The sequence below is a fragment of the Numenius arquata genome, chromosome 1 (assembly GCF_964106895.1).
Source record: "Numenius arquata chromosome 1, bNumArq3.hap1.1, whole genome shotgun sequence".
NCBI lineage: Eukaryota > Metazoa > Chordata > Aves > Charadriiformes > Scolopacidae > Numenius > Numenius arquata.
In genome coordinates, this window is record NC_133576.1 from 47112166 (window position 1) to 47124633 (window position 12468).

At 38.0% G+C, this 12468-nt stretch overlaps 1 protein-coding gene across 5 annotated transcripts in view; it reads left to right on the forward strand.

Moving 5' to 3' along the window:
- Positions 1-11903, forward strand: part of CASK (calcium/calmodulin dependent serine protein kinase) — a 215905-nt gene extending 204002 nt beyond the window's left edge. For all 5 annotated transcript variants that reach the window (XM_074149918.1, XM_074149927.1, XM_074149944.1 and 2 more), the window contains 3 exons: positions 2297-2499; positions 4687-4770; positions 10484-11903. In XM_074149918.1, the coding sequence (XP_074006019.1) occupies positions 2297-2499; positions 4687-4770; positions 10484-10660 (464 nt within the window). In that variant the 3' untranslated portion in view covers positions 10661-11903. The remainder of the gene's footprint in view (positions 1-2296; positions 2500-4686; positions 4771-10483) is intronic.
- The last annotated feature ends 565 nt before the right edge of the window (positions 11904-12468 follow it).

Here is a 12468-nt window from a genome sequence, read left to right on the forward strand (position 1 = left end):
TTCAGATATCAGGCATATAGGGCATTTAAAATAGAACTTTATGCTTGTGTTGAGACCCAAATTACTTCCTTATATTATTGATATAAATCATATAAATACATCACATACACGTTAAGCATTATGAGAACCTGATCTGTCTTTCAGCTGACTCTAGGTAACTGAATTTATTTTCTCCAACTCTCAGAGATGGATTTTACTGCATTTTCTGCATTCTTTTATAAGACTGTGGTAGGAATAGGTAGCTTTTGAGATAGGACTTTAGTTGGGTGTGGAATTTGGGGGAATGCTTTATGAAAAAATTATCTACCTACTGAAAACCTGATCATAAAGGTCATGTCACACACAGTGGTAGTTGATTAAAAGGATTAGTAGGCCATACATCTCTCACCACATAGGTCTGCAGAAGCAATATATTCAAAAAGTATGTTACTGTTAAGTAGCTTTCATCTGTCTTGACAACAAGTAATCAGGCCCTCACCCACTTTTTAGACTTACACTTTCACACTCAGAAGAAAACCTCATAAGAATTTAAGTTAAGAAATGGAAAATACAGAAATGTTTTTGCAGAAGAGGATTTGGGGGAAATATAAGAGTTCAGTAGACCTAGGGCAGCAGTGAGTAATATAGTGATATTATATGGTTTATATAATCCATTGTTATTGAATTCCTTAAAATAATAACTATGATCTATAATTTTTCTATAGAACTTTTCATCTTTGAAATATGCTAATTAATCCTCAGAACATTGCTAATTAATCCTCAGAACAGTAATAGGTATAATTAAAAATAGAAGATTAGTTCAATTTTTTGATACCTTGTTTGAAATTATGATAGGGTTGTTGGAAGATGTGGGATTTGATTGGGAAGAGATATGGTGTTTCAGATATGTTACCAACATAAATATGAAAGTGGAAAAGTACAAGAGTAAATCACTTTGTGAGAGAATATTAGAAGAAAGAGAAGCAAGTGGATATCAGCATGCCTGTGGGGCAAAGAATCCCTGTGGCCTGTGGCCTACAAAGTGGTTGAGATCTCTGCCTCTGGAGGTCATCTGGTCCAACCCCCCTGCTCAAGCAGGGCTACCTAGAGCCAATTGCTTGGGACTAAATCCAGGTGGCTGTTGATTATATCCAAGGATGGAGACTCTAACACCTCTGTGGGCAGTCTGTACCAGTGCTCAGTCACCCTCAAAGTGAAAAAGTATTCCCTTGCATTGGGATGGAAACTCCCATGTTTCAGCGTGTGCCCGTTACCTCTTGTCCTGTCGTTGAGCACCACTGAAAAGAGACTGGCTCCATCTTCTTTACACCTTCACTTTAGATATCTATACTCATTGAGGAGATACCCCCTGAGCCTTGTCTTCTCCAGGCTGAATAGTCCTAGCTCTCTCAGCCTTTCCTCATAGGAGGAATGCTCCTGTCCCTTAGGGCCCCTTCACTGGTCGTTATCCAGTATGTCCATGTCTCTCTTGTACTGGGGAGCCCAGAACTGGACACAGCACTCCAAGTGTAGCCTCACCGGTGCTGAGTGGAGGGGGAGAATCACCTCCCTCCTCCTGCTGCCAATACTTTGTCTAATGCAGGGATACCTTTAGCCCTTCTTTGCCACAACAGCATGTCTGGCTTATGTTCAGCTGAGTGTCTACCAAGACCCCCACGGGGCCTTTTCTGGAAAGCTGCTTTCCAACTGGTCAGCCCCCAGCATGTACTAGTGCATGGGGTTGTTCCTCCCCAGGTGTAGGACTTGGCACTTCCTTTTGTTGAATTTCATGAGGTTCCTGTCAGCCTGTTTCTCCAGCCTGTCAAGGGCCCTCTGGATGGCAGCATGGCCCTCTGGTGTATTAGCCACTCCTCTCAGTTTCGTATCGTTGGCATCCTTGCTCAGGGTGCACTCTGCCCCATCATTAATGAAGATGCTGAACAGGATTAGGCCCAGTACTGGCCCCTGGGATAAAATGGAGATGTTAATTGAATTGGTTAGAAGCTATAAAAACTGTGAGATCTGGCTTTTTTTGGCTGTTGAAAGCAGCTGATAGAGTCTTATAGTCTTGTCCAGGTAAAGGTTATTTATGACCTTCTATTCTTCCTCTGTTACCTTTTGATTTTTACCTTTTCCACATCCCTTCATCTCCTGCTTTTCCCAGGCCCTGTCATTCTGCCTGGCTCAAGCTTGTGCTTTGTTGTTCTATATATGATTTGACAGGTCATCATTCAGTGAATAAGTATTGATAAACCAAACAAAAAGCCATATATAAGCTTAACATTTCTTTTGTACTAAAAATATTTTGTATTTTCAGACACAACTCGACCTCCAAAGAAAGATGAAGAAAATGGCAAAAATTACTACTTTGTATCACATGACCAAATGATGCAAGATATATCAAACAATGAATATTTGGAATATGGCAGCCATGAGGATGCAATGTATGGGACAAAACTGGAAACAATACGAAAGATCCATGAGCAGGGACTAATTGCAATACTTGATGTAGAACCTCAGGTAATTCATTAGAAGTATATGAAAATGGGACTTATCACAAATACTTCAACCGTATTGAGATATGTTTATTTTTATTGATTGCACACTAGATAAGTAATGCATACAGTAATGTTGAACAAAAGTCCCTGGAATGCCAAGGTATCAATCTGTGAAGCAGAATTGTGGTAATCATCTGGTTAGAAGGGCACACAGCAGAAACAAATAAGTAGTTTAGCTTGGTAAGCAACCACTGTGGCTTGAAAATCTACTTAACGAGTAACTTTTTACTATATTAGCCTTATGTCCAGTGAAATGTGTCAAAACAAGTGATTGTCATTGCCTGCCAGTAATAATTCAATATTTTCAAAAATTTTTCTCTGATGCTGTGTTAGAGGGTAATCTTGTTCCTAACTGTGATTCTTGGCTCCATATCACTATTGAACATTGTCAGAAATGTTTGTGGTCAATCACCGATACTGATCCTGTTTGCACAATGACCAGATCAGTGTTGTTAGTTTATAAACTCCTTCCTGTGTTGCGGTATTATACTTTTTAGAAGCAGGCAGGAAGGAAAATCAGGCTCTGAAGAAACACTAATAGTTTGTTTATTCATTATATAAAATCTTCAGTAGAGACTTCTGATATGTTTCCTTTGAAACATCCATATAGTCATAACTTTCAGTTCACAATGATGTGTTTATATGTTTTGTTAAGTGGAACAACATGAATACGGACAAACATGATGTTTGTATTATTCTAGCAGATTGAAGGAGGTGGGAGGAAAGACAAATTGAAATTGTGACCAGTGTTATGTATTTAAATTCGCTGCCTTATTTCTTCTTTGTGAATGGATTCAAGGTCTTCAAATTCTTTAAGAATTTCATAGCAGAAATAAGATATCTGACTAAATTATTTAAGACAGTTCACATAGTATGCTGGTGCGGTGCTGTTCTGAGAAATAAAATCCCACATTTAACTGTTTTCAGGGAGAGCAGCATTTATAGTTAGTTCAAATGGAGCAGCTGTTAAAAGCAAACTCTCTTGATAAACCTTTTCAATTTGCATTATTCAGAAGCATTACAATCCTCTTAAGCCATTTTAATCTTTGTTAGAATATGTTTACATTTGGTAACAACCACCTCTGCTACACTTCCTCCAGCATGTGTGTAGCAAGACTTTTTCTTAATCAGCTTCCTCGTGCATCCATCTCAGCTCCTTAAGGCCAGCCTGTTTGTGGACTCATGCCAGGTTATCTTGCACTGCTTGCCTGTTTTCCCATGGGTACTCTTAGTTATGTGAGTTTTCTTGACTTTCCCATATGGGATTTATCTCTTGTTTAGAGGAGGTTGGCATAGATGATATATATAGGTGGGTATCAAGCAGCAGAGATGAAAACCTCTTTAGCTTTGAAAAGGATGGATTGTGGGGTTTTGTTTGTGTTTTTTTTTTAAAAAAAAAAAAACTTTGGAGAAGACGGGAAACAGAAGGAGTAAAATAAGACTGACCTTTAGTAGTCTTACTTTATCTTGTCCATCCATTTGAATCCAGCTGAAGTATGTTTACTTGCTGTCCTGCACTTCAGTCTAGCTTGGATCTGTACCAAAGTTTCACATATGGCAGCTCTGTGTGTCACTCAGTAAATTACAACTAAGTCAACTTTTTAATGAAAACTCTTTTCCATAGGTTTGGTTCAGGGGGTTGGTGCTGCATTTACTGCGTCAGTGCTATGTTCACTTTTTAAAAACTTCAAACTTCTCTTCAGAAAATAATAATAAAAGTGTTGATAAGTAGAAAAAGTCAGACAAAAAAATTATGTTCTAATCAATCTTTATTCTAAAATACAGTTGGCTCTTTTCCCTATTTATGGCATGACTGAATTTTTTTACCTGGTGTTAATCATTCAGTTTAAATGCAAACAGAATTCTGCACTCTTTGAAACTGTATGGGAATAGCCTCTCTAAAAATGCTAAAGCATGTTCTTGAGAACCCACTTTAATTAAGGATAAATAAATTATTTGACCACCAAAAATGTAAACTAATGCAAAAAGTTAAGTGTCTGTATTACTAAGGTCTTGACTCCAGATCAGTTTAAAAACAAGTACCAGCATTTGTAAGTCATGTTTTTATATCTTTTGCTTGTGTGACTAAAATTATTTCACATTGATTGTTGGGGGATTCTTCTAAAGTATCTGATTTTTTTTCACTTAGGCATTGAAGGTCCTGAGAACCGCAGAGTTTGCTCCTTTTGTTGTTTTTATTGCTGCACCTACGATTACCCCAGGCATTAATGAGGTATGGCATGTTGCAATCTAATGTCCTATCAGAGACAGAATTAAGGATGAGATTCAAATATGCAGATAGGATTCTTTAATTGTTTCCTTGTCTATAAATGGAGAGGCAGAAAGACAGTTGCATGGCAGCACTATTAAGTTGATTGAGATGTATTTATTGTTTCTTAACTGATTTTTCTAATTCAAAATTTGAACTTGAAGGATGCACATGATGTATTCTAAAATTACATATTCTTTTATTTCATTCTCTACCCTAGCTCAAAGACCCATTTCCAAATCCTTGACAAATCATTAGCACAAATTACTTAATTCTGAGTTGCAGTGCTAACACTAGATTGACACTGGCCTGAACTGAAGAACTGAAGTGACTGTGCTGTCATCCCACCTTTATCTTTTAGTATCTTTTCTGTACAGCAAATATATATCAGGAATAGGCTTATTAATTTCAAAAACTGTTCTCTAAGAATTGGAAGCTTTGACCAAAGGGGTTATTGCTTGTGGAATAATGTTAAGTATTCACAGAGGTCCAAATCCTGAATTTCCTACTTAGTTTTAATAGAGTATATGCTCTGCAGATTGCTGCTGATTTTAAAGATGATATCAAGCAATTCTGGATTTAGGTCACAACAGGGCAGACGATATTTATACAAACACTTTATCTGCTCAGCCTTTTTTAAACCATGATATTAAGGTATTTAGTCAATTAGATTGGACCGTGAATCTGTTCCACATCTCCTAGATGTCTCCTTGATCATGCAAAAATAAAGTCAGAAGGGCTGTCTCTACAGCCTGTTTCTATAGAAATGTAATTACAATATCATAAGTATCAAACTATGACATGACTGCAGAGGCTTGCAGGAAAATAAGGAACAAGACAAACATATTTAAATGCAAATACCCTGAATGATTATTAAAATAGCAAGTGGAGAGTGAAAAATACTGGCCTCGGGCTGCAATTTTACTGGCAGCTGAGGCATTCTACTAGTTTGCTGTTGCTGAAGGGAGTGATTCTCTCTAACTTGCTTCTGGGACATGTCCTGCCAGTCTGCACTGGCCATGGCACTTAGCAGATCCTTTAGGGAGCTACTTCAGCTCTAAATTGGATTTTTGTCAGTTTTCAAGCAGCTCTCAAAGGCTCTGACAAGCACCAATGCCAGAACAAGCAGTGAAAGCATATAGCCAAGAAGAGAGATGGGAGAGGGAAGAATGATCTTTTAACTTTCACAGTAGTAAGTTATGTCATTTCACTGTGTCTTATGGACCCATATTCTAACTGGTAAATGTCACATGAGTGTACAGACAAAGATCTCTCAGAACATCATAATTTGCAATGTTAGTGAAGTGACAGTTTGTCTGACTGCTGGTGTTAGCATATGCTGTAAATCAGTATGATCTGGAGAAAATACATAAATTTTGTATTCTACACTGAATTTGCCTTCATGCAAGCAAATGGCACGGCGTTGTGCCAGGCAAGCACTGTGCTTACAGCAGTGCTCAGGCAGCCATGTACCCTGCACAATTATTTAATTGCCTGGGTTTGTTGCTTCCATACCCGTGTTTCAGCTCCCACATAGTCTTCCGTGGCCTCACTCATCTGCCAGTGGTATTTAACTTTTAATCTTCCAGCTGCAGGATATAATATAGAGACATTTGGGACAGTTCATATGAGGGAGAATATGCTTTCCGTGGTACACTAGGAAGAGGACAGGAATGTACCTTTTATAGTAGTAGTGGGGAAATATTTGTTCATGCCAAAGGAACATTAGTAGAAGTGTTATGTTCTAAATATTTGCATTCATGGTGTAAGACTGTGTCTTTATTTTAAGGTCTTGTGACTAAAATCTCTGTACATGCAGGGTTTCACTCAGGCATATGAGTTGCTAAACTGAGGCCACACTTCTAAAGCATGCTAATTTATGAATCAATTAAACTTAAGGAAAGGGAGGGGTGGGAAATGGTAGTAGCAACAGACCTTACCCAAATACAGGATCCTATTTTACAGGGTTTACTGGGCTGCATGAAGATAAGCAAATTATGTCTCTGTGTTAGCAGCCTGCAAGGCAGCAAACAAGGGTGGAGAGTGTGTGTTTCATATTTCCCATTCATGCTTCCTTTTTGAAAGGTTCATTTGCATAATGAGTATCCCTTTCTGTTTATCCTCTTATCCTGCTTTGTTTATTTTACTTACGCTTTTTGAGAACACTTCTGTAACTGACTGTCCTTTTTTTCCCCCCTTATGTTTTCTTAAATTTCATCTTTGCTTTTCTTTTCATTTTCCTGCACTCGTACTAATTGTACATAGCTGCCAAAATGGTGCAGAAAATTGCCTGTAAGTACCAGCTAGGGGCTGACAAGGTAGTCCTGGTTATTTCAGTAGTTTTAGAATGTAGATATGCTCGCTCCCATTCAGCATTACTTTCACCACCAGAATAAAAATTTAATGCAATAATGACTTCCCATATCTGCGCTAAAAGTATCTGCTAGTAGAAAGAAACTAGAGAGTAAAATTTCTACTCTTACAGCTGTACATCTGAACTTTGTGGTAAAATTGGTGCAGAGGCCTGATCTTAAAATTGTCTCCCTTGAGACACTTTAGCCTATCATAGACCACACAAAATATCTCAGTAATCAAGGACCACACAGCAAGAGTTAGGAGACAAAATATGCTTTCCAACTGAATAAAACAATGCACTGTGAGCAATTCTGCAAAGCACAAAACCAATTTAAGTCATATAGGAAATCTCCCAGAGTGTAACCACCTGTCTGATCACAAAGGAAACTTAAATCAGACTATTGCTGTGCTAAAACAGAGAGGAGAGAGCATATCAGGAAACATTGGAGTAGTTCCTCTTTCCTCCAGCTGTTTTCTGCCTTCTGTTGCCCAGACAAGAGCAAAGAGGAGTTTGCAGGCTCCACTTTTTTGATCTAAATTTTTATTGAGCCATGTGTAAATCTTGATCGAGCCAAATTCTTCTGAATTTTAGCTATGCTTCCTCCCTTCCTACAGCCAAAGAATAAAAGGACTTTTTCTTAAGCAGTTTGCAGTCCACCAGCTGTTTAAATTAAGGAGAATTTCTTTCTGTTGGAGCAGAATTGGCCAAGGCCTGATGATGTGTTTATACATTGTTCAGGGCCTTAGAAGGGAATATGACTAATTTGTTAGGTTGTGCTTTGACTGTCACAAGCGGCAGCTATTGTCCTATGTACATTAGGGCCAAAAACAACTAGTCCTCAGAGACCGAAGATATCGCTGGTGGCCATTATGCACGTGGGAGAGATTTTGTTGATAAAAGCCATGTTTCATTCCTTTCTGTCACAGCTGTGGTGGAGAAGGAGAGAAGAGCAGGAAAATGAACTGAATTCTAGTGGTCAGGAAAGAAAACTCTATTTCAGTAATGGACACATTGCAACTAAACCCACATAAAATGTCTATTGCGTGAGAGCCCGAAGCTGTGGCCATTTGTCTGTCTGCAGCTGGCTGAACATCTTGATAAATATCTTCTTTCTTGACACTATTGAGAGCACAACTGCTGAAGAATGTTCTTCTTGGAGAGTAACCTGGGATGTTCACTATTCAAAATCTAATTACCAAATTTTAGAGAAATTGAGAGGAACTTCCTGTTGCGAAAATTTTGAGGAAATGTTAGCTTCAAAGATGAATTTTGGCATTTAAGGCTTACAGACACATAGGAAACACTTAGCCAAGTCTGCTGTGGTTTTGAATGTACAGATAGATACTCTGTCACAAACACAGGTGAAATTTGGTCCCAGAATAAAACAAAAATCAAGAACTGTAATCTCTTTCCTTTTTGCAGAACTTGAGAAAGTTTGAACCTATTTGAAAACTGCTGCAGTGGCCTATCCCAAACTTATTACTGCCCCTAAAAGTATAAGAAAGAAGTAATGTTTTACATTTCCAACAGGCTAGAAAATTTAATTATTCCAAAATACAACCCACTTTGATCCCAGTAAAGTTGGATCTAGGAAAGCTAAGTCAGAAAAATATTAAAATCTAATGAACTTTTGAAAATCCTAATTTTGTGTCATCTGTGTATGCAAGCTAAATATTAGTATTCATTCTTCTCTATCTACCAGTTGGGGGTTTTTTAAGATGAGATAGCTGTAAGTTTTTCAAATTTTTATTGTCAGTCACAATACGATGGATGTCCCACAAAAATACTTAATATTAGTATTGATCCATATTTTCTGAGTTGTTAATAGCATAAATTAAATTTGCATGCACTGGTATTTTCTACGGAAGTTCCAGGCGTTGCCGGCGACACATAATGGTCCATAAAAGGAGCATCCATCGTACAGAAGCACATATGAGGAGTATTTGTCTGACTTTGAATGAAATTTCTAGTGATTATTAAGTGAAGGTGACACAACCCCCCCACTCATTTGAGGCTACAGGTTCAGGAGAGAAGCAGAACTGTAACTTTGGTACAGAACTTCTCCTCCAGAAGTGGCTGGTTTCATAGCTACAGGGAAGGAGAACTGTCTCAGCACAGGTTGTTCCCTTCAGAGGACCTGAAAGCCGCTGTTCCACAGCTACTTGACATTGTAATTACAAATACTTGTGAAGTTTAAACAGAAAAAAAGGGGAGGGGAAGAGTCTCTTATTAGCTGGATAAAATTCTGTTCCCGGAATAACTTCTTGTGAAAACAGCTATAGGCACTGTATCTGTGTTTCCTGCAGCCTAAAACCCTGTTATAATAAAGTGTATCCCAGTTGATTGATCAGGGAGGGTGACCCTATAGATACTCCAGACAAGCAGGAGTCCATACTGTTCCTATGTAATTTTGCCCCATATCAACCCCAAACCTGTGGGGCGGGAAGGACTTGATTACTTTCCCATGGCTATCTCAAGGTTCCTGAAAGCAGCAAATGATTACTTTTTTTTAATTTCTAAGGGAATTTTCAGGAAGAGAATTGAAACTTACAATTGCTGCAGAGCCCTAGGAAGAAACAGTTCCGTTTCTCAGTAAGGCAGACCTCACTAATAAAGCCCATTGCTACACACAAAGCAGGGCACCTACAAAGTAGGATGCACTTGTTTCTGTAAGGACATTGACACAAAGCCACCGAGAGCACCAGTCTGCTGTTGCTGGCCCTTGAGTGAGGGCTGCGTGGTTCATCGTCAGGATCTCACACTAAAAGATGCTGGAAATGGCATGCTCTGAAATAGGAACCGCAGAGTAATGCGGTGAGAACTTCCTTATCAGTAAATGATTATTAAAGGAAGTAGACCCAGAAGACTGATGTTGAACAGAAAACATGACCGAAACCGTGAACAGCTGATAGCTAACAATATACTCTCTCCTGTTTCTCATGTTCTTACCTGGACATAGGCCCAGTAGCTCGTATTTGTGCACTTCTTAGTTTTGTTCATATATGGTCTCCATTGCTCATGTTTGCGCTGCTTTTCTAAGCTTCCATCCTCTGCCTTGCTTTTTTAATGCTAGACTTGTGTTTTGTCTCAAGTAATGTCAATAACTGAGTGCTGTTTGAATGTCAGCTTCAAGAGAGAAATTGTGCCATTTCTCCCGTGTGGTTTCCATAGATGTAGGTGGGGGATCAAAATCACCGAGGCCTCCCTAAGGCTTTTTTGCTCGTTTCCTTCTCTGTAAGTAACTGCTAGAAAGCTGTTGTAGAGGAGTATGAAAGGATCCAACTTCTCTCTCTCCCATTTTCTTTTCTGACCGCCAAACAGGATGAATCTCTTCAGCGCCTGCAGAAGGAGTCTGAAATCTTACAGAGAACATATGCACACTACTTTGACCTAACAATTATCAACAATGAAATTGATGAAACTATCAGGCACCTGGAGGAAGCCATCGAGCTTGTGTGTACAGCCTCACAGTGGGTCCCGGTCTCCTGGGTCTACTAGACCGGTCATGAGAGAATTGAAAAAAAAAAAAAAAAAAAAAATCTGTCATTACTGGGAACCACCTCATACATGGAAAACCTCTTCGTTACTGACCTTGTGTCAACAGGTCTTGGCCCCTAGAGACTACCTAGATGTAGTGTGACCTAAATTTATAATTATTGTCATGTCCGAATAGATAGGAGGAGGGGAAAAAACAAATTAAACACTAATTTAAAGAGACAGTATCTTTTTTTTAATCATTTCTCCTAAACTTTAATAAAATGTATCTTTAAATATATGTATTATTCAGTCCTTTGGAATGTTATATTTTTGGAAATCATAGCTTTTTATTTCAAGGGCCCCTAAAAACTGCACAAAATAGATGCTGCTTTCTATAATCTATTTTAATAGTAATAATAATATGATTCTGTTACCTTAACTTGGGGGTGGAACACTACATTCTTTTTAGAGTCTGATTTTATGAATTGGAATACTTTGCTTTCCTTTATTTATTTGAAATAATTAGTCTAGTGGTTACGAAACAAATTCATAAATTTTAAAGGCCTTTCTTCGCTTTTTTTTTTCTAGGATAGTATTTTTAAGTACTTTTGTGTAACATCCAGATAATGTGATACTGTCTCTTTGAAGAACTCTGTAAAACTTTTAGAAATTTGAAATTGGGTCTTGACTCTTAATGCATGTGGACAGTCGCAAGCGTTCATGCCGTTGGTGTATCTGTGTTGAAAAAAAACCTGTAATCTACAGCAAAGTACATTCCGTTCATGGGAACACGTACCCAAGGGAATAAAGTAAAATATTATTCTGACTAAGTTGTAAACCTATGCACATCCCTTGCATTTTGGGCAACTTTATAAAAAAAAAAAACAACTGATTTTTATTAATAATAATCATGTAGTGAAATGTGTTTGTAATTTTGTCTCAATTTAATTTGTTGTAAGGTGGGAGGGGGCAATTACTGGTTTCACCATTTCAGATCTGTGTTGTCTGAGAGTATTAACGTTTTAATTAAGTTTAAGCAAAGAAATGCTGATTTTTAATATGTATGTAATTGTTAAAAAATGCACACATTTTAAAAGAAAATACTGTGCAATGAAGAAACCAGTTTAGGTATTGCGATAAACTGACTATTCCAAAAGACTCATCTACAACAGCCCTGTAAATTCCTTTAAAAATGGTAATTGACTCTACAGTCTGACCAATTTTTTTTATTTTAAATATACTTCCTTTTATGTGTTCAACAATTAAATGCTTTTGGGTCTCCTTCATTTCATTGCAGGGAGTTTGAAGAACAAACCAGTGACTCTTGCAGTGAGAAAAGGTTTCTTGAAGTCTGCTCCAGGAGCTCTGCTTCACCTGTAAGAGCACAGGTTGAATGAATTTAGAATTAGATCAGAGCCAAGAAAGGAAAATTTAACCGTGTGCTGACTGGGTGTTTTGTTTCCTTTCTTCATGCTCTCAGTGACCCAGGTGGCTTGCATTTTTTTTTCTGAAAATGGTTAACAGAAGTGAGCATTGCCACCAAGAGGTGTTCCTTAAAATTATTTATTTTAAAAGCTCAGTTGTCTGTGCTGTTGTATAGTATGGATTTTAGTGTTTATATTAAAATGATAATACTGTTCTTGAAGGATTTATCCTCAAAGTTGAACTATCAGCTGTAATTGATCTGTGGGCTGTTCCAGTTGTTTGGCAACACTGCATGTGTAATCGGAAAAGGTTCTCACAGTCAAACCTTTATCATAGGGGTACTTACCATAAAGTTCATAGGTTGCTAATTTTCTCCTGCCTATTCCTGCTGCAGGTAGGGTGGT